Source organism: Drosophila gunungcola, unplaced genomic scaffold (assembly GCF_025200985.1).
Source record: "Drosophila gunungcola strain Sukarami unplaced genomic scaffold, Dgunungcola_SK_2 000001F, whole genome shotgun sequence".
In the NCBI taxonomy this organism is placed as follows: Eukaryota; Metazoa; Arthropoda; class Insecta; order Diptera; family Drosophilidae; genus Drosophila; species Drosophila gunungcola.
In genome coordinates, this window is record NW_026453197.1 from 3,983,642 (window position 1) to 4,008,431 (window position 24,790).

The following is a 24,790-nucleotide window of genomic DNA, read 5'->3' on the forward strand; positions in this document are numbered from 1 at the left end:
TGATGATTTTCAATCTCCAACTGCGGGCAAGAAAGACATGTAAATTGAAAGTTTATAAATATATTTAATTTTTCACTGCAATATTATATTGTGTTAAAATTTAGTGTTCTGTCGCTGGTGGTGTACAAATATCTCAATTGTAATATAAGGCACTAGGACCATGAAATTCGGATGCAAGTTTGGAAGAGCCGGGATCAATAACAAAGCGAGAAATTTCGATTGTTTGGGACTCCTAAAAAAAAGCAACTATTGTACATCGATGTTTCTTCAGAGGAGGAGGAACTATCAACTTAATAGTATCAAGGCTCTTACACCTCTTCCAATATAAGAACGCGGTCATATTTTTTGAATCGGAAGACTTTCTGTTAACGGTTATTTGAATATATACAAAATCAATTTTAAACTATTTAAGCTAAAAATGGTTTTGGTAAAAAATATAAATATGTTTAATTGCAAACATATGTAATCCCATTTAATAAGCCTTAAAATAACACTATTAAATAGATACAAAAAAATTTGTATATTAAAATATACAAAATTCACTGTAATGTGTAAAAAATTAATTTAAACCAAAAACGATTATGGATAACAGATAAATTAGTCTAAGTGCAAACATGTTATCGGAATAACACTAACTAAGATAGATAAATAAATCATTTTATTGCTATGCACAATAAACTTCTTCTACTTCCTCGAACTTAATTTTAAAACGTTGATTAAAATAATCTAAAACTTACAAAATTCAGGAACCCCATTGTTTTTCCCTTTTATTTTTCACCATTTAATCGAATTTCGCTTTAGCTTAGAAAGTGGTGAATGTGAAAATGATCTATCTTGTGTCTCGTTTATAGTTGATTAAGCAATGGTTTTTAACTGATTTTGAATGAGAGTAAGGGCGTAGGAAAATCTTTTTAATTGTCATATTGAGGTATGATAAGAGTAAACACTTCAATTTAACTAAAAGGATTTCTTACTAAAGTCAAGTGCTTCTGATACATTTTATTTATAGAAATCGCTTGCAGTCTTGCAGGGCAGCCACTGCCACTCAACCGCACCAAATGGGCTCGATTCTGGGCCAGAGCATTTCTCGTGCGGCGACAGCATGTTGAAGGCCCGTCTGGAGGAGGACGGCGTCCTGGGCCGCTGTTTGGCCACCGCGTCCTCTGTGGAGCGGGGTGACTTGGTCCTGGAGGAGCTGCCCTTTGCCCGAGGGCCGAAACGCGACAGCGGGATCGTCTGCCTCGGATGCTACCAATTTCTGCAGTTCGGAGAGGACGGCGACTCGCTGGACCGCTGCGAACTCTGCGACTGGCCGCTGTGCGGATCGTGTGCGGACGAGGGTGACGCCACCGATCACGGCGGAGAGTGCCAGGTCTTTTCCGCCGCACGTGTCACTTTCGCCGGCAATGTGAGCGATGACGGCGTCTGCCCGCAACTAGATTGCATAACACCATTGAGGTTAGTGCGGTGGGGCTCCAGCGGGGGGATGCGGGTTCGGGGTCCGGGGGATCTGGGGAGCCTGTCAGAATATTAGTTTTGGCAGCCGCGGCCCATTTCTCTGATTTCTCGGAGAAAGCATGCGGCCCGGCATATAACGAAAACTCATTCCGACGACGTCAAAGTAGGCGTTTGATTAACAACGAAGTGTAGATTACAGTGGACCAAATATTTGGAATATGTCTCTATTTATTTATCAAAACTCAATGCTACTTAACCCTTTAGTAACATTTTTATGTGTTTGTAGTTCAAACTGTTTTTTTTTTAAATGTCAAATAATTAGTATTCTTATTTTTAAATATTTAATAACTGAATAATTTCAAAATAAGAATAAGTTATTTAATTATTTAACCATACCTAACAATGGTATTTTTATTTTTAAGTATGAAAAAAATTAAAATCTTCAATTTTCTATTGTATAAAGCAATTTATATGTTAATAATTACAGTACCTTGTCCTTAGTTTATTTAAAGTACGTTAATGTTTTAAAAAAAATGTTACATTTAAACATTTTATATTTGTATTTTACCATTAAATTTAAAGCATAGGAATTATGAAAATTATTTTTCGTTCTAAACTATTTTTTTGTAAATGTTCATTTACTTTTATGTCCAACTATTATGCATGCTAGTATGCTTGTTTTTAATTGGTCGTAGTGGTTTCATGGCAAACATAAAACGTAAACACTGTGAGCTATAATTTGTATTTTTGTACTCTTTTAGTCCACCACATATTTTAATATACACTTCGGTACATAGTAAATAAATAAAGAACAAACAAGTGGATATGAGTATTAGGGTGGACCAACAAAACTGAAAACTAGAAGGTGCCTGGCTTTTAAATTATTTGTTATTGACTATTTATAAAGAATACAAGAAAACTTCTTACAAAAGCATCTCGTTGCAAACTTTTCTCTGCATCCACTGTGCCCACAAATATGATGCTTTATGTCCGAGAGGCCAACAAGTTGCTATGTACTGGGCCACATGGCATCATCTCTGAGGTTTGCCCATGATCTGTGTTCGGTGGGCCGGCGTCAGTCAGTGAAATGACATCGCGGGCAACGCTGTCGGTGAATCGGACGGCGGTTCAATGGAGTCCGGTGTGCGGACGCTATCTGGTGGCCAAGGGAGCGACTCTGGGCCACGACCTGCTGATCGAGGAGCTGCCCTTCGCCGTGGGACCCAAGTGCAATGGACCAGTGGTGTGCCTGGGATGCTACGAGCCCGATCCCAATCCGGAGGAGGAGCTCTGCATCGAATGCGGCTGGCCACTTTGTGGGGAGTGCTCCCGGATCGAGGATAACCACCACTTTCAGCTGGAGTGTCGGGTGCTGCGGGATGCACGGGCTCGGTTCTTCCCGCTGCCCCGTGGGAGCAGCCACTGTCCCCAGCTGGACTGCATCATGCCGCTCAGGTCAGAGGCCCAGCGAGAGGAACGAAAATAGACCCAGGCAGCAAACAAACTGATCCGGCCAGCAGTCGCATTTTTCGGGGGTGGCATAGTAATCTCTAGACATTCTCAGTTCGGTTGTGTTTTAAATCTTACATGAAGTTCCTCTTTTGATAGAAAGTTTTTATATATTTCTAAGAGCTTCGAAAGTGTGATTTCGGTATTTTTTCATTTGAGTTATCATTATATAAATTTTTAAATTTTAATTTATTGCATATATGAAATCTTCGTTTGGACATTTATGCCACTTATATGTGAAATTATTATAATCCTTATGTGTATTAAGATCTGCTTTCCTGTTAAAGGTTGAACTATTTATTTTGTATGTTTTACATTATTCCCAAATGATTTTTCATTTTCCCTATATTTAAAATCACATGATGGAAAGATCTTTTAAAAGCACTAAAATTGATATATTGATATCTTTCCATATTGAAATCATATAATTTTAACTTATAATATCGAATATATGGAATTTTTTTTTGAAAATGTTATAATTCAAATTATATATATGATATATATATAAATTGATTTGTGGTTCTTAACCACGATTTGGTTTTCTGATAAAGATCGAATTATTTTATATATTTTTCTCTTTGCTAACAATATGTCATTTTAAATTCCAGAGTTCTGCTGGCCAAGGAGGCGAATTCCGGGCGATGGGACAGCGAGGTGGCCCCGATGGAGCATCACGAGGAGGAGCGGAAGAAGGACTCGGATGTGTGGCATGCGGATCGCGTGAACATTGCTCAGTACTTGCGGGGTCCCTGCAAACTGGCCTCCCGTTTCAGCGAGGAGCTGATCATGCAGGTGGTGGGTGTGCTGGAGGTGAACGCCTTTGAGGCCAGGAGCCCCAAGGGCTACCCCCTGAGGTGTCTCTTTCCCTACACCGGAATTCTGGCCCACAGTTGCGTGCCAAACACATCCAGGAGCATCTATCCCAGCGAGGGCTATAAGTAAGTGGAGAAAGAGCCAAGATAGATACAATATTTTCGATACTTCAAAGAACACTTGCCTCAAATACAAATCTCATTTTACTCTTTTTCAAAACTCAACAACGAAGATTAAAAACTACCTTAAACTAGCAAGTGTAAAAGTTACAATAACTTCAAATCAACCTATAAATTTAATATTTTTTTCAGTTTGATTTATTTGCTTGCTTTAATTTTGTCACCAGTAAATAAAGTACATAGCTATTCAGTTTTAGTGTATTCATAAGTATAGGAGATCGAGATCGACCCTATGCAATTTGTGTGCATTGCTTAAATACTTTGTTTTATGATTCAATAAAAAAAAAATTTTTACTTCACTCTTTGAATATTTTTAGAGCTATGGCAATGCCAAACATATTTTAATTTATTTAAGTATTTTTTTATCTCATAAATTATGAAATCCCTTCCTCCATTTGCTTTGCTTAAATTAAATTAAATAATTAATTATGTTTTTTTGAATTTGCTTAAAAAAAAGGTTTTTTTTAGGCTTAAACTTTTATTACTCAAAATTAATATTTGGGGTTCCGCTTATATTAAATATCCATTTATATTTAGATATTCATTTAAATCGACGTTGTGTTTTTCTCATTTTGTGCACCGTAGAATCCGCCTGCGTGCCATGGTGGACTTGGAGGAGGGCCAGCCTCTGCATCACAGCTACACGTACACCCTGGATGGCACTGCCCAGAGGCAGAGGCACCTGAAGCAGGGCAAGTTCTTCGACTGCAAGTGCGATCGCTGCCTGGATCCCACCGAACTGGGCACACACTTTTCCAGCCTGAAGTGTGGTCAGTGCGCAGAGGGATACCAAGTGCCCAGGCAGCCAACGGGTAAAGTCGAATATTCCAAAAATAAATGGATAACCTTATCAAGTCCACTCTCCACCCAACAGATCCAGACACCAGTTGGAATTGCGGCAGCTGTGGATCCGTCACCAGCAGCTTGGAGGGACAAACGATGCTGCAATCGCTGCAAACCGAGGTGAATGCTGTGCAAGCCCTGGAGATGGGGGCCAAGCGGTTGGAGGAAGTGGAACGACTGCTGCGCAAGTACAAATCCCTGCTCCATCCGCTGCACTTCATCGCCACGGGGCTGCGGCAGCTGCTCATCGAGATGTACGGCCGGGTGCAGGGCTACGAGATGGTCCAGCTGCCGGATCACCAGCTGGAGCGCAAGGCGGAGCTGTGCCGCCAGGTGCTGCGGGTGCTGAACACCTTCGAGCCGGGTCTGAGTCGAACGCGGGCAATGAATCTCTACGAGCTGCATGTGCCGCTGGTGCTCCTGGCCAAGAGTGGCTTCATAGCCGGCCGGCTGAAGGGCGGAGAACTGCGGGGCCGGCTTGTGGATGCCATCGATCTGCTGAAGGAGTGCGTGGAGATCCTGGAGTTTGAAGACAAGAGCTCGCAGGAGGGAGTGCTTTGCGTGGTGGCCAAGCAGGCGCTCGAACAGCTCACTTTGAGCGTGGAGGGCCTGGGAAGCGAACTCGATTGATTACTTATGCATATCGGATAGCTTTATTGGGAACACGAACTGCGGATGATGGTGTTACATTCAATATCTTGTTAGTGCTGGTCGATGGTCGTAAATGTCAAAAGAACAATAAACTACAACTAAAAGGTGATTACAATTAATACGAACTATTGCTGCACAGTATTTGATGTATGTGTGTGTGTGTGGGGTTGTTCTCTTATTTTTTGGTATATGCGTCTATCTTCGGGTAAATATCGTGTAAATGCTTTTATAAGGACTTATACCCTAGCTCGGTACATAGCTATTTAGTATTGTATACAATTGAGATTTGTTCGCGTCTCAAATCAGAATGTGCTGCTTAATTGGATACTGGTAAAAAATACCCCGGATGGCCGAAGATTTCATTGGTGTTCATTCATATATCGGTGTACAAATGATCTAAGCATGCATTTTTAAAGTTCCTTATAAAATATCCTGCTCCTTTTGAGTACGCTCCTCCGCTAACTTTATATTTATAATTTCAAACGATTATAAACTAAAGCATAAATTAAGTTGGAATCTGCATATAATACACAATACGAAATACGAATCAATGTGACTACCTGTGGGTGGGGTTGGGGGTGGATTTAAGGCGGATTAAAACAAATCACACAATAATTAAAAACTAAAAACACTCTCGGGCCGCCTTGGCCGCACAATAAACACAAGGGCAAAATATAAAGAATATGTCCGGGCCCTAGACCTCGTGGCTCAGCAGAGGCGTGTCGTGGTAGCGCGACGAGTGGTTCAGACTGGTGCAGGGCAGCAGCCAGAGCCCCGGGTGTCCGCGTCCGAAGACGTCCGCCAGGAGCTGGTACTTGCGCCGGTTGGGCCGGTAGGTGCCCTTCTGCTGTATCGCCTCCACGGCCGTCTCGTCGTACAGAATCGCATGCAGCTGGTCCACCATGATGGCCGTTACGAACAGGCCGAACAGCGCCGACACCAGCAACAGGATAACCGAGTGAATCCTGAAAAGGAAACGGGATAGCAGATGTTAAATATCGTACTATTAAGGAAACTATACTAAAATGCCTTGAGCTCCTTTTAAATGTTCTCATCCTTCAAGCTTTTCCCCAACTATATTTTTAGCCCCAAGAGCTCAATTAAAATAACATTTTGTATTGGAGGTATGAGTGGGAAGGCATAAATTAGTCGCCGAGTAAGGCCACAATTACCTAGCATTTAGATTGGGACCACGTCAGCGTATTGTCAATTGTATCAATATTATGCTAGCAGTGTTTACCATAGACCAAATTTAAATTTAAATTTTGATCAGATATAGTATGTTTTTAATGGAAATTGTAAATCTAAATGTATACGTGTATAGAATTTATGGGTCCAAATCTCTGCTCTTTGATTGTTATGTCGAAATGGAACTAAAGCTTTAAAGTACAATTTTTAAATAAAAAGCACAATCGTAAAGAACACAATACTTTACTATAAAATCTAGCTCATACTCTAAAAACCAATCTAAAGTAAAAGAATTTCTTCAAACTTAAAGATAGTTGAAACCTATTTAAAATTAAAATAATTTGTCAAACTTTAGCTTTCTTTATAATCGCAAATGAAACCCTTCACTCAAATTGTAATATTTTATACTGTTAATATTTGAGTCAATTTAAAATGGCTAAATTATTATTTTGAACTTTTTTGACGTCATTGGGGCAAGCGCAATAAATATAAGTCTGTACCCCTCGTGTTAGGATATTAAATAATAAATGAAATAACAAACTTCTCTATGGATTCAATAGTGTCATAATAATATTGTTCATAATCAATTGATACTAAAGATAAAAATTGCTATTGTATATGAATCTTTCAAGTAATACTCTCAATGATGTTAGATTCAAATGTAATGACTCAATAAAGATATTTGCTGAGTCAATATTTTAAGTAAGCTAACAAGGAATTCCTAACCAGCTTTCAACCAAGTAGTTTGCATGCGGATCAGTGCACCCCAAATAAGGCCGTAGGTTTTCCCATTGTTAATGCAATGCACCTGCTCCCCCATGGACTTACATTCGCAGCTGGGTTTCGATCACGTTCTGGTTGCACTCCTCGCAGGGCCACACCCACGAGCCGACGATGAGGGCGATGGAGTAGAGCGAGAGCAGGGCCACGTAGATGAGGAACTGCAGGAAGTACTTCTGGTTGCGCTCGCCCACGCAGTTGTTGATCCAGGGACAGTGGTGGTCCATGCGACGGATGCACCGCTTGCAGATGCGACAGTGGTGGGCTCGCGGCGGCCTGTACGTTTCGCAGCGGGTGCACACGGTCCACTCGCTGCTGTGGCCATTTCCGGGCGGCGGATTGTTCTTGCTAGTGGTGTGCAGGTCAGAGAAGTCCAGGCGGTTGGCGGGCAGGGGCACGGTGCCCGGATCGGAAAACACGGCCTTCGAATGGGACATGGCCAGCAGGAAAACGACGGTGTTGAAGAGCACCACGTGGAAGGACATCCAGAGGCTACAAAATAGAGCATGTCAAATCGTTGGATCACCTTCTTCACTTGGCATACAATCAGTTTACTCACCTGCCCGGCATCGTCGTCAGTATGATCCAGCGGATGACCACATAGTCCGCGTATAGAACTGCTCCGTAGGTGACCACCAGGCAGGCAACGCCACATGGATCCCGGATGAAGACCATTGCTCCGCTGCCTTGTATTGCACTGTTTGGAATGGAGCGGGGTACTATTGCCTCTGCCCCTTTATTTTTGATTTTAATTCAATTAGAAACCGAAGGGGCTGATGTCCGTAGCCCCCTCCCCCTGCAAAATCGGAGGGCGAAAAATAACAATTGTTGCTGTATTCCCTCGGCTCGTCTGGCGGCCCGCGGTCCACTTCTGGGCGGAATCTGGGGCTCCTGGGGGCGATTGCGTCGGCTGCCGCACTTTGTCCACTCACTGGTGGACGCACAATTCACAAATCGAGCGTTTCATCGACTTTTTAGGGTTTATTTTACGCTTGAAATTGTCATTTATTTATTTAGGGTGACCGTTCGCCGGAAGCGCGAAAATATTTCACTGCCCACTAAATGAAATCCCTATCGCCCATGAGCGTAGTGTTATAAATTGAAAGGGGGGTTAAATAGCTTAGTTAGTTTTTAATTTTAATCGTTTAATTTAAGTTTTGGCAAAAAAATGTATTTATTATATTTGTTTAGATTTTTTATTTAATATTTATAGAACATTTACTGTAATTAGAAGCTAATATTAAATTTATTTTAAAAATTATACAAAGTTTCAAGGCAATTTAATTAGCATATGTTCTTAAAAAAATTGTACCCAACTGCAGACAAAACTTCTTTTAATCTCGTAAACCGTTTATTAAACATAATAGTTAAATTGTTAAAATGTCTTTAAAAAATGCAAGCCCGGAAGCAATCAATTCTTGGCCGTGTTCTCCTTGCCACGTTCAACTTTCTTGAGCTGCATCTCCCTTAAGGCCATTCCCTCCTTGACCCAGAAGTGCGTCATCACATCCACCAAGGTGATTCGGCCATTGCTCTGCTTGCGGAGAAGCTGCAATGGTTTAAATAATATTAATAAACGGATAAGGCCTCAAGGACTCCCATTATCTTACCCCGCCAATAAGCTCCTTGCAGCCTTTGGACAAATACGATGGATAGGAGATCTCCATGCGCCTGATCTTGCTGTAAGTGCTCTCCGTACTGTTCGACTCGAAGGGCGGGCAGCCGACGACGAACTCGTAGCACAGGATGCCCAGGCACCACTGGTCCACGGAGTCGTCGTATGAGTTGCCGTCCACCATCTCCGGCGGCAAGTAGTCCAAGGTGCCGCATAGCGTCCTCCGCTTGTTGTTGGGCGTGTGCGCCGACCAACCAAAGTCGGCCAGCTTCAGATCGTCGGTGCTGGTCAGCAGGATGTTCTCCGGCTTCAGATCCCGATGAATGACGTTGTTCAGATGGCAGTAGTTGAGGGCATTTGCCACCTGGTAGGTGTATTTCGCAGCCCGCGGTTCGTCAAACCGGTGATTGGGTGCTCCGCGCAGATGCTTGAACAGTTCGCCCTCGGAGGCGATCTCCAGGGCCAGGTAGATGCGGGATTCATCGTGGAACCAGGTGAGCAGACGCAAGATGTGCGGGTGTTTCAGCCGCGACTGGATCTCGATCTCGCGAAGGACCTGCCGCTGCACGCAGCCTTTGCGGAGCTCCTCCTTGAACATGACCTTCATGGCCACCAAATAATGCGAGTGGCGCTCCCGGGCCAGGTAAACACGTCCGAATTTCCCGCGTCCCAAGTGGGCACCCATATCGAAGTCGCGGGCACTCCAATCGTACCTAATTAAACCACTTTCAGTAAGGGGCCTTCGACTTTAACAGCTTTACTCACGGCTGGCCGTAGGCGTTGTGGGACATCATCTGGAGGCACATATTCTTGATCGGCTCCTGGTGCTCCTCGGGCACCTTGGCCAACAGGTGTGGCAGGTGGGTGCGGTTGGCGTGCTTTGTGCGGGAGAGCGTCATGGCGCTGGGTTATCAACTCAAATGCAATGAAATCGAATAAAATCCTGATTTTGTATTTTATTTCCCTTTGGCGTCCCTTCTATTTGCGCGTTTTTTTCGAATGCTAAGATTAGAGTGACCGCATGCTACAAACGACTTATTCTGTGAATTTTCACCAGAGCAGTGGCAAGTCACTGTATTTTTGTTACCGTAAATAATAAATCTTTTCAAAAATTATTGAATACAACTTTGTAAAACTGTTAAATGGTAAAACTGATATATTTCGTAATCTTATTTTTATATAACTACTGTGATGTTCGTTTATAAACAGCCATAACAATTTTTTTTGCTGTGTAAAAATCAGACACCATGAAAAAAACCCCCTTTTACTCGTGCTTACATTTTCGAGTAGATATTAAAATGTGAGTATATCGGTTACTGGCTTGAATATATTTCAGTCGGTAAGGAATGTCAAGTTTTATAAACTTTATGTTTAATTTATTAAAACACGTCCATTTAACTTAAGAAAGATTATTTTATTAATGTGTGTAGCGAAACACTGAAATACACAGACAACCATTTATTACATGCCACTTAATAAAAGGATTATTTTTCATAAAATGTATTCCATTCGAAATAATTTTTGTGCTTTAGTCATATAGTCATATATAGTCACATATATTTGTAAGTCACGAATACCTCTAACCAAGGTATCGATACTTTTATGCAACCAAGTCGCTCGGCGTTTTGCGTCTTCTTGGAACTGGTCACACTCGCCATTAGTCACTTTTTTACACAATAAACCTAAATTAAGCGAATTTGTACGCGCTTTTTGACAGCTTTGAACCAAGTCGAATAGATTTAACAGACCGCAAGCCATTGAGAAAAGGCGCAGAAGGTTTCCGCAGGCGAAAGCGACGCAAAAGCCGTATTTAAGCCACCGTGACGCACCGAAAATCGATTGCCCAGGGAAAACAATAAGGGAAACCAGACAAAGATTGGACTGATTTGGATTGTGTTGACCCCGGGGCAGCGCACATTGTTGGCAGATAGCTGAGCGAGCGTTTGGTCATCAAAATGGGAATCTTTGGGCAGTCGTCGCCATTCGACGCCGACGTGGGTGAGTCTGTCGATAAGGGGGAGGGTGGGCTGATTGGAGGAGGCGCAGTTCCAATTGGACTGCACAACTGACCGCTGCGTTTCATAGTTTTCCATATTTATCTGTTTTCAACCCCTTCACATCACCCCTTTTTGGCATAGAGAACGCAATCCCAATTAGCCAGACAACAAAGAAAGTCATGTGAGATGCTGTGCGCAGCTCTGCGTCGTTCGTTGAACTTCTTGTTGGAGTTTTCGGCTGGCAGTCGCTGACCTTGAGTGACGTAGCACAAATCCACCCTCTTCCCTTCAGCCACCCCCTCCTTTTAATGCAATTTAGCGCGTTCCCAAGTTGTATTGATTTCTTTTATTATTGCAATCAGTTTTCGAACTGTCTTATCATTATTTGGGCATGAGTCAGAACAGGATTTCTGGTCTACTGATAAGATAATTTAATTCCTTTGTTTCTAAAACAATAGAAAAGGCCACCAGCGAGACCAACACCAACGACAACTGGTCTCTGATCCTGGATGTCTGCGACAAGGTGACCACGAATCCTCGCCAGGCCAAGGATTGCCTCAAGGCGGTGATGCGTCGCATGGGCCACACCGATCCCCACGTGGTGATGCAGGCGATCACACTGCTGGACGCTTTGTCCAACAACTGCGGAAAACCCCTGCACTTGGAGGTGGCTTCGCGGGACTTTGAGACCGAGTTCCGCCGACTGCTGGCCAAGGCGCAGCCTAAGGTTTCGTTGGTAAGTACCCGGAAGCTAACCCCATTTCCCCCGTTTCCTAAAGCCTCTTCTATGGCCCGCAGAAAATGCGACAAGTGCTGAAGAACTGGGCTGATAACGACTACAAGAACGATCGCGAACTGGACTTGATACCCGCCCTCTACGCCCAGTTGCGCCAAGAGGGCTACGACTTCAAGAATCTGGGCGATAAGGCCACCAAGACGGTCGCCGAGAAGGCCGCCGCCCTGCCCAAGGATCCGAATGTGGTCAGCAGCCAGCAGGAGGAGGACGACATCGCCAAGGCCATCGAACTGTCGCTGAAGGAGAACAAGGGCAGCAGTCCCAAGACCGGGAGTGGAGCAAGTGCCGGCACCGCCAGTGCCTATCCCTCGTTGTATCCCTCTTTTGGCGGCACCACCACCTCTAGTGCCCTTAGCAGCGAGGCGAATGCCACTTCGGCTCCGGAGCCGAGAAAGGTTCGCGCCCTGTACGATTTCGAGGCGGCGGAGGAGAACGAACTGACCTTCTTCTCAGGCGAGATCATCCATGTGCTGGACGACAGCGATCCCAACTGGTGGAAGGGCTACAATCAGCGCGGCGAGGGCCTCTTCCCCTCGAACTTCGTCACTGCCGATCTGTCCGTCGATCCCGAACGCCTGGACATCAATCAGCAGCACAAGACGGCCGCCGCCGCCGGGCAAAGGGAGTTGGACTCTGCTGCGGCGCTGCAGCAAAAGACTGAAGCGGCAGCCGCCGCCGCCGCTGCCCAGCCCGTGGAGATCGACGAGTCAAAGATCGACCGGCTGTTGCACCTGCTGCACGAGGCCAATCCCGAGGATCCCTCGCAGGACAGCGACGAGATGCTGCAGCTGGAGCAGGAAGTCCATCAAATGGGCCCGCTGATCGATGCCGAGCTGGAGCGTGTGGACCGCAAACACGCCCAGTTGACGCAGCTGTCCAGCGACCTTGTGGACGCCATCAACCTTTACCATACCCTGATGCGCGACGATCGGGTTGCGGCTGGGCAGTTTGCCGCCGCTGCAGGTGGCTTTATGCCTGGACTGGCTGGCTTTCCGGGTGCCGCTCTCTACGGATCTCCAGGTTACCCCGCAGCCGGTGGTTTTCCTCCGGCTCAAAACTACCCGCATGGCATGCACTCGCTGCCATATGGCCCCGTATCAAACCCTCCCACTGGAGCTCCATCGCAGGCTCCTGGTGGCTATCTCGGACAACCGCAGGGGCAGGTGCCACTGCCCTACCAGAATGGACATGCTGCACAGATGAATTGTGAGTAGAGAGAATAAATTAAGCTGTACCATTTTTAATTACCGAATAAAAAAAAACTTTTCCAATTCCTATTTCAGCGCTGCCACCGCATCTTACACAGCCCACTGGTGCTGCACCTGTGACCCAGCCCATCTACACTGCTCAGCCCATTCCTGTGACCAACCAGCATCCCCAGCAGGCACCACAGCATCCACAGAACAACTACCACATTGACCAGCAGTCGCAGTACGCCCAAGTTCCGCCCGCAATCCCACAAATCCAACAGCCGCAGCAGCAGCAGCAGCCTTCAGCTCCCCACGCCTACATGTCGCCACAGCATCAGCAGCCACCGCCTCCACAGGGATACCAGCCTGGACCCAATCTGTATGCCCCGAACGGATCGCCAGCCGTCAACCCACAGAGCTTCATGTCACCGCAGCAGCATCAACAACAGCAGGCGCAACAGCAGCAGCAGCTCCCACATCTCGATCAGTTTAGTCAGCTGCACCAGCAGATGGCCGCCATGTCCATGACTGGGGGGCCACCAGTTGGGGCGCCCGGCTATCACATGCAGAACGATGCTGTCAAGAACAACATTCCTATCTACCAACAGCAGCGGTAAGACCGCTGGCATAAATTAGAGCCCTTCACCCGGTTTGCTTTAGTTTTGCCCCCAAAACGAAGTTTGCACGCTAATTTCGGATAGCTCTTCGACGAACGAAAGTTTTCAAATCTCTAAGTCTATTCTGTGAGGGCCGTGGAAAGCAATTGGCAGTGAACCAAAAAATTCGACTAACCTTAAAAAGAATGAGAGAAGCCAAATTATTTTAAAAATTATGTCGTTTTTTTAATTTTTGATAGCATCTTATTTTGGCCAATATGTTTTGCAGCCAACCAATATGTTTTATGGAAGGAAGATAAACGAGTCGGAAATGATATATATATATACCACATAAATATTCTATATTCAACACCATGTATAACTTTGTATTTAGTGCAGGAGAGATAACTATTATGTTTATTGTACGGATTATGATATGATAAAAATAACGAAACGAATCACATTCATTAAAATCATTTAAATATTCTAAGGAAACTATGTCTTCATTAATGCCAATTTAATAGATTGAGACGTCGAGTTACGATGTAGCAATTCTTATAATTTTTTTAGGCTGAGCAATAGGAATATTTGCTGTTGTTGATGGAACTCCGATTGACTTACGATTTGGGCGAGGCAGCTTATATTTATTATGTTATTTATAGACTTTGCTTTGAGATTGCGGTGAATTTAATCTTAGTCACAAAGCTCATCATTGAAGTTACTAATTGCTAGCTTTTTTTAACCATTTTTCTGAAGATTTATTTTACTACTTATTTCTAATTCAAAAGCTTTGAAAATATTTTTAAAAAACCGAAAACAACATATTTAAGTATTTAAATCATATTATAAAATATTTAGTTTTAAAAATTTAACATAGTTTTTGAAAAGATTTTTTTTTATTTAAAAGCTTTGCAAATATATTGGAAAAGCCATTTAAATTTTATTTTTGTATAAAAAATATGTGCAATATTTAGTTCCTTACAATTGAGTATAAAATTTTGAAAAGACTTGACATAAAATTATAAATCTCAATCTTGAAGTTATTAAAACTTACAAGTGTTTGATAAAAACATATACAATTATTATTTGGCAGTGCAATTAAGTTTTTTAAGTCAACCCAAGTGGTAAATAAAATAAAAGACGAAAGCAGACACAGGTATGTAAATTTATTTATAATTTAGTGGAAATCAAGCGAACCAAATGATTGAATATACTAAGCTTGTGTTTATTACTATCAGATTTTTAATTCGATGCTTTGTTTTTTGCAGGCTTATACCTAACGTGGTTAGATTCAATCAACTTCGCTTATTCTCCTCATGCAGAAACAAACATCCTTTCGTGTGTGTGCACTTTTCGGATGGGATTCCAATATATTTCGAGTAATCTTTGCCACATGCCAATGTCTCGCATGCCAGCGAACATGCAACAATCCAGCAAATTCCCATCCGGCGTTCAATGGCACAGATATCCTATGAAATAGACTGTCAAAAAGCGAGACTGTCTGAGCCTGGTAAATAGAAAATGTCAATAAATGCGGAATGTCACAGCAGCAAAACAAGGCAGATAACGGACGAACGAACAGGTTATGCAAATATTTGTTGATTTCTACGGGCTGCTAGTTGCCGACTGCCAGCCTGCCTGCCTAACTGCGAAAAATGTCAGCAAATGCATGGATATATATTTTTTAAATTAATTGATTTTGCTGGCCTTGCACCCTTTTTCGATGGGGGTGGTGGTGGTGGTGGTGGTGGGTGGACTGTTAAGGGAACACCTGCATCTTGTTCGTCCTTTGCCCCTGGGCCGTGCAATTGTGTGTTGCTGTTTGGTGCCTTTGTGCAGCAGCTTCCGTTCGTCGTCAACTTTGGTGCCGTTTTGCTCAGTTTCGTACTCGTTCTCGTTCTTGTTCTGGATTTGATTATTCCGCCGGGTGATTTGCATTTCGTGCCGTGCAACGCAGCATCCTTCAAGTCGGATGGCATTAATCAGAAACAACTGGCTCAAGGACGACTGCAAACCCTTCATCCGGATCTGTCTGCTCCTGCCACCGAGGAGGATGTTGGCCTGCTTTTTCCCCATCGCTCGGCAATAAAATCAAATGATGCGGGCATCGTAAAGCTTCGCGCCTTTCGCGTTTTCTATGTCATAAAAGTCTACACGTTGCCATTATTGCGTTATGTATCGTATTGCCATTTTTGTCCCCGGCTGCAAATCCCCGGTGCCATTTACCAGTGGTAGAACTCACCATTCACCATTCACCATTCGCCATTCACCAGCGACCGCGAACCATGTGGCCCAAACCCTGGCTTTCTGGCCGGCGGATTGTGGCTTTTAAAGCGGCATAAATATTTCCCCTTTTCCAGCCTCAAAATGTTTTCCCGCCATGTGGCAAAGCGGTGAAAATGTAATAAAAAAAAATTGTTTGAAAAACCGGGCAGAAATGGGATGACGAAAAAATATATTTATGGCTATTTGCTTTTGATATTTATTCAATGGTCTATTGTTTGCCGATAAGCTGTGAATAGTTTTTGGTTTGTTTAGTTTTTGTTTAGCGCCGTTGTTTAGTCAACAGTTAGTTAGTATCTGGAAAATGCGGGTTGTTTAACCGAAAAAATATGAAAGATGGTCGTTAAGCTAAAATCTACATTTTTGAACTACTAAAAATTATTTAAACCACCAACCAAGTAACCACTACATTTTAAATAAACAATTTTGCCAATGGTTTTCGTGTCTGGTTATGTACTTTAAACGTCTTGTAATGTGACATACCAAACTATTACAGTTCTCCGCATTTCTTTGACATTTGAAAAATTGTTTGGAATATACGGAAATTTCCCTCAAAGACTACCCATCAAATAAACTTTCTTAGCATATGTATGTGACTGGGCAAGACTATTAATTATTCGCACATTTTCCATAGGATCACGATGCACTCCATCTTAGTTCTTTTCAACGACTCGATTTTCTTTAAATTGTTTTTTTGATGTATGGTTTTAAATTACAAAGTCGTGAGCTGGCAAAGTTTTTCAAACAAAAAAATAAAGTGCTTAATACTGTTATGCTTAAAAAAGTGGATGTGAAAAATAAACACATAAAATAAAATTTAGCTTGATTGTAGTCGTTTACTCATTTAATTTGCATTAAGTTTTCCCTTTTTACTTCTTTTCTTATATGTGTTTTTACTAAAAAAATACACTTATTTTATGCGATAAAAGAGTTGATTTTTCGGTCTCTTAAATTTAATGCAGCCCAGACAAGTTTGGATGTGTAAACAAAATCCGCAAAACAATTTTTTCCCAGAAGGAAAAGAAAAGCGCAAGCAAAAATGCCCAAATGAAGGCGTGTATAAATTTGCATACTCTTTGTTCTGTTTTTCCTTGTCTTGTTTTATTTTCTTAGGTTCTTTTCATTTGGCACAACACACATTCCATGTGCTTACCTTACCTCGCCCCTCCAGTTCATATGCATTAATTAACGATTCAATCCAACTTCCAATTCCATGGCAGCTCTCTTGATTCGTGCGAACACACAAACTTGAGCGGACGGTTTGCACTGCATTTGGATAAGTTGTACTTGAGCACACTACAAATATCCAGTAGTGGGGCAGTGATGGCATGAGTACCACTTCCTTCAAGGTAAAGTACACTTGTCCACAAAATCCTCATATTTAAAAGTACAAGCTTAAAGCAAGATGTGCAAACAAAATTTTTATATACTTATGTTAAAGCGTTTGTCCATATTTTATAGAAGTTATAGAAGATTTTTATTATCTACAAACAGTTGTCGTACCACTTCTAAAATCTGATACAATTGAATATACAAATATTTATACCCTTGCAGAGGGTATTATAATTTCAGTCAGAAGTTTGCAACGCAGTGAAGGAGACGTTTCCGACCCTATAAAGTATATATATTCTTGATCAGCATCACTAGGAGAGTCGATCTAGCCATGTCCGTCTGTCCGTCTGTCCGTCTGTCCGTCCGTTTATATGCAAACTAGTCTCTCAGTTTTAAAGCTATCTGCATGAAACTTTCCCAAAAGTTGTCTTTCTATTGCAGGTAGTATATAAGTCGGAACGAGCCGGATCGGACGACTATAGCATATAGCTCCCATAGGAACAATCGGAAAAATAAATGAAAAAAAATTATAACTTTGCTGTTTTTTAATTTTTTGTTTAGTTCTTCGACATATAGTAATGGTAAAATATTTCCGATTTACGGTTTAAATTTCATCAAAATCGGACGACTATAGCATATAGCTCCCATAGGAACAATCGGAAAAATAAATGAAAAAAAATTATAACTTTGCTGTTTTTAATTTTTTGTTTAGTTCTTCGAGATATAGTAATGGTTTAATATTTCAGAATTCCGGTTTCAATTTCATCAAAATCGGACGACTATAGCATATAGCTCCCATAGGAACAATCGGAAAAATAAATGAAAAAAATTATAACTTTTCTGTTTTTTAATTTTTTGTTTAGTTCTTCGACATATAGCAATGTTTAATTATTTCAGAATTATGGTATAAATTTTATCAAAATCGGACGTCTATAGCATATAGCTCCCATAGAAATAATAAAAATATATAAAATAACTATCTAATAATTGAGCTGCAAATAATCATAGTTTCAATGTTTTTTTTTAGCACATACTCAAGTAAATCATAATTTAAATGTTTTCAAAAGTATTTAATTAATGCAATAGCTGCAAGGGTATATGAACTTCGGCTTGCCGAAGTTTGCTTTCCTTCTTGTTTTATTTTGAAAATAAAGAAGCAGATTCTTTGTCGTATAGCCTTAAATTTAACTACTTCCTAGATTTTTATTATTTTTCCAAATTTGAAAATGTGACGCTTTTGATGTATTGATGCAGAGAAAATAAATTATATAGCTCATAGTCTTTATAACTTTAACTATAACTTCTTACCATCCCTCAATGTTATTTTAGGATGAATATTTTTGACTTAAATCCAGTTGAAATTTTTTTTATTTAAGGTATGACACAAATGTTATACATTTTTGGTAGTAAATCCAGTTGAAATTTTTTTATTTAAGGTATGACACAAATGTTATACATTTTTGGTAGTAAGTAAATCAAAAACGAAATCGACATAAATGAGTATTAATGAGTAGTAAAAATCTTTACTAAGATGTTTGTCACTCACTTACTTTTATTTTAAGCCCTACATAAATACATACATTTCTTTCGGTGTACAGAAAGCAAGTACCTATGGGTAAGTGCGTAATGGACAACACTAGTACTGGGTGGTAAAGTGGGTAGTGTTATTTCTAAATCGCAAACACTGGCACACACACACTCGTTCACGCAGCTGCATATTGACTTTCGTTGAAGTTGAGCGCGTGATTGAGCCAATGAGTGATTGGAGAGCTGTGAATGATTGAAGGCCTTTGTCTGAGTGTAATTTAATTAAACAAATCAAAGTTGTGCGCCCAATGGGAGGCGGTCCCGTGCCATCCGAGTGTTTTTCTGTTAATTGAAAATGCGTTCAACGAACGCAAACAAATATGCCGACAGCTGGGGAGGGGAAATGGGATTGGGCTGAGGGTTTTTCCCGGCCTTAAATAATTAACGGAGAAAATCGCACACTGCAGGCACAGCCGCCTTTTAGGCTGTATATTATTTTACTTTTTTGTGGAATTTGTGTTTTGTAATTGTGTTTGCTATATCGCGTTCTATTTGTGTTTAATTATGTGCGCCATCACCTCGACAAAATGTTATAAATATAAAATCAAATACTTATGCATGAGGTGTGTTTTCTTGCTTCCGTTCGACGCCCAAAATGAAATATGTGGGCACTTAAAAATGTACTCGTTTGTTGAGTTAGCACTTGGCTTTATTATAATTGGCAAATGGTTTTCTTTTCCGAACAAATACCTAAATGAGCATTGAAAATTAACAATTTATTTAGCTCAACTGCTGAACAAATGTTGGATATTTATATTTAAAGCCATTTTTCAAGGGTCAAGATAGCATCAAAAAAAAAATTAGGTATTGTCCAAAATAAATTATAAATAAATCCAACACTCTAAAGTTTGCTTTAATTGATAAAAAATTTCGTGTTAGGCAACACGTTTGTACACATTTTATCAACTATTGTTGCATTTATTTTTATACCCTTGCAGAGGGTACTATAATTTCAGTCAGAAGTTTGCAACGCAGGAGAGTCGATCTAGCCATGTCCGTCTGTCCGCCTGTCTGTCCGTCCGTTTCTACGCAAACTTGTCTCTCAGTTTTAGAGCTATCTGCATGAAACTTTCCCAAAAGTTGTCTTTCTATTGCAGGTAGTATATAAGTCGGAACGAGCCGAATCGGAGGACTATAGCATATAGCTCCCATAGGAAAAATCGGAAAAAAAATTTAAAAAAATATAACTTTGCTGTTTTTTAATTTTTATTTTAGTTCTTCGACATTTAGTAAAAGTTCAATATTTCAGAATTACGGTTTAAATTTCATCAATATCGGACGACTGTAACATAAAGCTCCCATAAGAACATTAAAAATATATAAACATGTTTTTTTGTAAATGTAACTTTTCTATTTTTTAATTTTTTTTTAAATTATTTTTTACTTATTAATAATTTGACAGTTCAGAATTACGCTTTTAATTTTATTAAAATCGGAGAACGGTATCATATAACTGCCATTGGAACTATCGAATAATTGAGCTGGAAAACATTATAGCTTCAATGTTTTTAAACATATACGCAAGTAAATGAAAATTTTAATGTTTTCAAGAATATTTAATTTTTGCAATAGCTGCAAGGGTATATAAACTTCGGCTTGCCGAAGTTTGCTTCCTTTCTTGTTTTCTTAACTGTCGTTCTCATATTTTTTCTACATATTTTTAATATACAGTTTTTTGAGTAGTTTGTCCGGATATTTGTTTACTCCAAGCTAAAATAGCGTTTAAGTGGCTTTCTCAGCAGCATCATTCGCCCCAACTTTAAAACAACTCCTTCTATAAAAGCCGCTTATATTTGTGGAAAAACTTTGGGCATTGTTTTCCACCACCCTGCTATCCTGCCGCCGCTTAACACATTTACCAAACACGATAACTTGGCTTTGATGCATCCAGATCCAGCCACTTCCAGCTGCCGCTGACACATTTTCCGCACACACACACGCCAGTCATTAGGAAAGTGTTGAAACAAAAGAATTTGCTCGAGCCGCTGTATTGAAAACTTATTCGCCAGCAGAGTTTGTGCTGCAATTAACAGCATGGGAAGAGAAATAGGAGCGGCAACTGCGAAAGCAACTCAGTTCGATGTACGAGTAGATGGCGACAAAGTGGATTTAATGCCGAAAGGGTCCAAGGCAAGTAAGTTTTATGCAAATTGCATGTAGCATACAGCCCAGTGGACGGGGCGCAAAAAAGATAAATTACTTTTAAAGTGCGCAGAGCCAGAAATGGTCTAGCCTCCTTCTCAGTTTTCAGTTCTCAGTTCTCAGTTCCCAGTTCTCAGTTCTCAGCTCTCAGTTCCCAGTTCTCAGCTCTCAGTTCCTGTCTCAACATTCCGGTAGTACTTCTTCATCGGGCCGAAATGCAAATGGGGTTTCCCATTTCCCTGCGTTTTCCCCATTTCCCATTTCCCTGTCGCCCTGCTGATGATGACTTTCTGATTTGCTTTGGCGAAACAAGTTTCCCATGTGCAAGTTTTTAGATAGTTTTGCCTTTTGGGCTTTTCTGTTTGGCAGCTTCTATATTATTTGTTAATTGATATGTCGCAAAAAGTTTGAGCCTGGTGGAGTGGAGTGTGGGAGTCCATTTGTTATAAAACTTTGTAATGCCCAAATCATTGCAAAGCTTTTAAAAATGGCCCGGCCTTCTTTCGGCCAAAGATAGTTTAGCTTCACGGAGTTCGATTGGTATATATGGAGTTCGTTTTATCTAAGCCACTCTATGTTTCCCTAAAAGCAATCATTTATCTTTAATAATTTTACATATGGCCCAGGCTGGAATAATCAAATTGGGAACAGCCTTTGTCCACAAGGTGTTGGTTGAACTCGAACCCGGGTTTTCCGACGACTTCAGCAAAAACCAGAAAGTGGCAAAAATGCTGGAAACACAGGTGCACCTGAACGAAGTTCGGTTTGTTTAACTATTTTCTATTCATTTATGCATTTTGCTAATAAAAATTTCATTTTTGCTTAACTAAGTGAAACGAAAAGGTTAAAAGCAGGGAAAGAAACTCAGGGAAACTCCGCTCTGCGAACAATGGAGGCTGTTATCTTGGCCGACTGTTGTTTGGTCAAGCCTTTCCGCAGGTACAGTGGTCACTGGCTATTATTAGATACTTGTGGAAACGGCGGGCTCATTTCATGGTTTTCAGTTATGATAAAACGAAATCACTTGGAAAATAACTTCTTTTCGTTTTCCCATCACCCACAACATTATTTGGCTAAGAGTCCTTGCACTGTACATCCGCTTTTGTGCCCGTTGTCTTGCTGCCTAGATAACATTTCCGTCATTCCCTTTTTGTTGCTCCTTTTCGGTTCCTGTTTGTTTGCAAACATTTTTTAAATTGTTTGCTGTAATTTGTTTCCGGACCCAGACAACAAAAAATAGGCAAATGGCCCTAGCGCCATTATTCGAGCTGTGGCAGTATAGTGGGCGATGGTCACGCCCACTTTTCTTTGGCCAAAAAGTTCAAGTAGCAGTCACTGTGTATGTTTTATGATTAAAAAATTATAATTTCAATTTTGGTCTGCCACACGTTTGCTCCTATTTTATGTATTTTTGTTTTGCTGTGTGGTGGCGACAGCTGTGAGTCCCCTTTTTCCCCCCAACATTTAAACGGGAAATGGCCCCGCTACCTCCACTATTACTAACCGAAATTCAGCAGCCCCAATCAACCTATGCACGTTCCCATGACTTTTATTAGTTTGACTTTTTCGGCGAGGATTTATGGTGGATTTTGTATATATCTATGCAAATGTTTTACAGCTGCGTCGCCCAAATGCGTTATTCCAGTCGGGCATGCAAATATTTTTGTTTGCTTGGCTTGCAGCGGCTCAATTATTAACAATTACACAGTTTTTAAATATCAACATTTAAGAGTTCCATCAAAGTTTGTGAGTATGTCAACTAAATTTTATTTCGGCAAATAAATTAGATATTTACTTTAGTAGTATTGTGTAAACAATATATTAATTATAGCGTTTATTGGGCTTTTCTGACAAAAAATTTAATTAGTTAAATGGTAAGTTTTCTATTTGCCCTCTAATATCATCTATATGTATATTTTTTACTATTTATAAATATTTAAGCATTAAAATGAACCTGTTCCACCAAAGGTTATTTGTTATTTACTTTATTTTTATTGTGTACATGTCAATTACAATTTCATTTTTCGACAAAATTAAATAAGTAAATTGGTTAGTCGTCTTATATTTGCTTTTAAATGTTTATATTTTTACGGTAATATTAAGCATCTTATTTCTCTCAAATATTTCAATACAATTTTAATTTCTCTGCAAACTACAAAAAATAATCAAGTAAAAAATAAAAAGTTTGCCGCCTTAATTGCCACGTGCTGCAGTCGAAAGCAATTGAAACTCACGTAGCAAGCTGACTCAAAGTTAATTATAAGAATAACAAAAATATCATAATTTGCCATGCAAATAGTATAAGTCCTAGGAAAATCTAAAATTCAATTAAGTTCGTAATTTGACAAAACTTATGATTTGCTAAGTTTCCGGGCATATTTATGAAGCATTTATTTCGTGCGCACTCAGTTGCAATCAACAGAAAAAACTCCGAACTGTCATTTGAAGAACTGGGCACATATCACGTAGAATTGTTTGAACGTTTGAACGGGTTTCAGTCAAATTTCAAATAAGCTTGAGCAAAGACGCGAATTTATGGAATACATTTCAACGATATATTTCTAGAAATGAGCCACCTGAATCTTAAATTTCTACTCCTAGTCAGCTGTTGTTTCCATCACTGCCAGCTTCAAGCCGCACCTTTTTCGGATACCGACCAATTGGAGAACGAGGTTTTATTTGCTGGTTTTGGTGACGATTTGGACTGGAGTCGGGCCAACTGGCAGCTGGTGATCCCCTGGCTGATGGAGCGCCAGCAGCTGCGTTTCTGCGTCTCCCTGGCCAGATTCGATGAGCAGTTGGTGCCGGGAACAGCCTGCCAGGCCCTTCTGGCCAACGGGCCGCTCATGGACAACTGCGACATTGGAAACATCGAGGACCTGACCATGACCATGCGCTACGCCTTTGGCGAAATCCTGTTCGATACCACGCGAAAATGTCGCCCAGGCCTGGAGCTCTTTGGAGTTCGCTGCAGGCGGAGAGCGTAACGAAGAGAAAGCCTGTAGCAAGCTAATATTCGTAAAACTGAAATTTCCCTCATTAATGATTCATCATAACAATATAAGCGGATTATAAGGCTTAGAAGCTAAGTATAAACGTAAAAAATCGGCAATATAACATTAAATAAGTTACATTTTTATTCGGACAGAAACGGTTTCAACACAATAAAAAGGTCAGTTAAAAAGAAATCGTTAAACTTACAAGCAAAAAAAAAAATTTCTGCACTTAGAAAAAAACTCAAACAAGTAGGAATTAAACTACATTTCCGTAGTTTACAATTCCTTTTTTTAAGGAAATAACGGATTTAATAAGATTCCATGATAACTTTAATAATTAATCTAAAGAAAGTTTAGTCCACATGTCTTTGTTTTTTTTTTTAACTTTTCTATTTGATTATTTTTGGATTTCATTTTAATTGATTTTAAATTTAAGCCATATTTAACTTAAAAATGCATTAAAATCAAACTGGAACTATTTTATATAAAATATTTGCCACATTTACTTAAATATTTAATTATTCAATCATGCAATTTAATATGCATTGTATTTAATTTTATGATTTAGCAATTATATAAATTTTTAAATTTAAATTTAGTCAAATATTTATTTTTCTTATTTCATTTTTTTTTATAAGTGTACGTTTAACCAACATTGTCTTATAAATGTATCCTCTAAAATACGTAAGTGTATCAATAAGGTGTTGACCCAAATTATCACATTGGGTTGTAACTAAAATGTTAGTTTTTTATGGAAAAGTTGATTAATTTTTGTGATCTTTTTGCTCGCTGCCGGACCTACTAATTGTTCCCATTTCGTCTCCTAAGTGCATTG

The 24,790-nt window shown here is 40.5% G+C and overlaps 5 protein-coding genes across 6 annotated transcripts; 3 read left to right on the forward strand and 2 right to left on the reverse strand.

Annotated features, from left to right (window-relative positions):
* Nucleotides 1-991: 991 nt before the first annotated feature.
* LOC128261858 (SET domain-containing protein SmydA-8) lies at nucleotides 992-5,578 on the forward strand. Of its 2 annotated transcripts, none has more exons than XM_052995771.1 (4): nucleotides 992-1,458; nucleotides 3,576-3,905; nucleotides 4,545-4,771; nucleotides 4,834-5,578. In XM_052995771.1, exons 1-4 carry the CDS (start codon nucleotides 1,103-1,105, stop codon nucleotides 5,430-5,432), a joined length of 1,512 nt encoding a protein of 503 aa, XP_052851731.1. In that variant the 5' UTR covers nucleotides 992-1,102; the 3' UTR covers nucleotides 5,433-5,578. The 2 variants fall into 2 exon arrangements, with proteins under 2 accessions (XP_052851731.1, XP_052851730.1); XM_052995770.1 differs by lacking the exon at nucleotides 992-1,458 and adding an exon at nucleotides 2,523-2,913.
* LOC128261860 (palmitoyltransferase ZDHHC3) lies at nucleotides 5,433-8,460 on the reverse strand. The gene is made up of 3 exons (XM_052995772.1): nucleotides 7,981-8,460; nucleotides 7,470-7,913; nucleotides 5,433-6,418 (listed from the first exon to the last, which is right to left on the reverse strand). The coding sequence occupies exons 1-3, from the start codon at nucleotides 8,094-8,096 to the stop codon at nucleotides 6,148-6,150; spliced, it is 831 nt and encodes a 276-aa protein (XP_052851732.1). The 5' UTR covers nucleotides 8,097-8,460; the 3' UTR covers nucleotides 5,433-6,147.
* A 279-nt stretch (nucleotides 8,461-8,739) lies between these two features.
* LOC128261287 (aurora kinase B) lies at nucleotides 8,740-10,065 on the reverse strand. The gene is made up of 3 exons (XM_052994902.1): nucleotides 9,802-10,065; nucleotides 9,032-9,749; nucleotides 8,740-8,970 (listed from the first exon to the last, which is right to left on the reverse strand). Exons 1-3 carry the CDS (start codon nucleotides 9,933-9,935, stop codon nucleotides 8,833-8,835), a joined length of 990 nt encoding a protein of 329 aa, XP_052850862.1. The 5' UTR covers nucleotides 9,936-10,065; the 3' UTR covers nucleotides 8,740-8,832.
* Nucleotides 10,066-10,662: 597 nt separating this feature from the next.
* LOC128261857 (signal transducing adapter molecule 1) lies at nucleotides 10,663-14,100 on the forward strand. Its single transcript, XM_052995769.1, has 4 exons — nucleotides 10,663-11,034; nucleotides 11,492-11,769; nucleotides 11,832-13,035; nucleotides 13,113-14,100. Exons 1-4 carry the CDS (start codon nucleotides 10,992-10,994, stop codon nucleotides 13,634-13,636), a joined length of 2,049 nt encoding a protein of 682 aa, XP_052851729.1. The 5' UTR covers nucleotides 10,663-10,991; the 3' UTR covers nucleotides 13,637-14,100.
* A 9,375-nt stretch (nucleotides 14,101-23,475) lies between these two features.
* On the forward strand, nucleotides 23,476-24,202 carry LOC128262054 (uncharacterized). Its single transcript, XM_052996083.1, has one exon. It carries the CDS (start codon nucleotides 23,527-23,529, stop codon nucleotides 23,944-23,946), a length of 420 nt encoding a protein of 139 aa, XP_052852043.1. The 5' UTR covers nucleotides 23,476-23,526; the 3' UTR covers nucleotides 23,947-24,202.
* The last annotated feature ends 588 nt before the right edge of the window (nucleotides 24,203-24,790 follow it).

Excerpts from the sequence above, each read along its gene's own strand:
- LOC128261858 (XM_052995770.1), top strand. The coding sequence starts at position 2,546 with ATGACATCGCGGGCAACGCTGTCGGTGAATCGGACGGCGGTTCAATGG. Across the intron at positions 2,914-3,575 it reads GACTGCATCATGCCGCTCAG|AGTTCTGCTGGCCAAGGAGG; the intron begins GTCAGAGGCCCA and ends TTTAAATTCCAG. Across the intron at positions 4,772-4,833 it reads AGTGCCCAGGCAGCCAACGG|ATCCAGACACCAGTTGGAAT; the intron begins GTAAAGTCGAAT and ends TCCACCCAACAG.
- LOC128261860 (XM_052995772.1), bottom strand. The coding sequence starts at position 8,096 with ATGGTCTTCATCCGGGATCCATGTGGCGTTGCCTGCCTGGTGGTCACC. Across the intron at positions 7,914-7,980 it reads CTGACGACGATGCCGGGCAG|CCTCTGGATGTCCTTCCACG; the intron begins GTGAGTAAACTG and ends TCTATTTTGTAG. Across the intron at positions 6,419-7,469 it reads ATCGAAACCCAGCTGCGAAT|GATTCACTCGGTTATCCTGT; the intron begins GTAAGTCCATGG and ends TTTCCTTTTCAG.
- LOC128261287 (XM_052994902.1), bottom strand. The coding sequence starts at position 9,935 with ATGACGCTCTCCCGCACAAAGCACGCCAACCGCACCCACCTGCCACAC. Across the intron at positions 9,750-9,801 it reads CACAACGCCTACGGCCAGCC|GTACGATTGGAGTGCCCGCG; the intron begins GTGAGTAAAGCT and ends TGGTTTAATTAG. Across the intron at positions 8,971-9,031 it reads GCAAGGAGCTTATTGGCGGG|CTTCTCCGCAAGCAGAGCAA; the intron begins GTAAGATAATGG and ends AAACCATTGCAG.
- LOC128261857 (XM_052995769.1), top strand. The coding sequence starts at position 10,992 with ATGGGAATCTTTGGGCAGTCGTCGCCATTCGACGCCGACGTGG. Across the intron at positions 11,770-11,831 it reads CGCAGCCTAAGGTTTCGTTG|AAAATGCGACAAGTGCTGAA; the intron begins GTAAGTACCCGG and ends TATGGCCCGCAG. Across the intron at positions 13,036-13,112 it reads ACATGCTGCACAGATGAATT|CGCTGCCACCGCATCTTACA; the intron begins GTGAGTAGAGAG and ends TTCCTATTTCAG.
- LOC128262054 (XM_052996083.1), top strand. The coding sequence starts at position 23,527 with ATGAGCCACCTGAATCTTAAATTTCTACTCCTAGTCAGCTGTTGTTTC.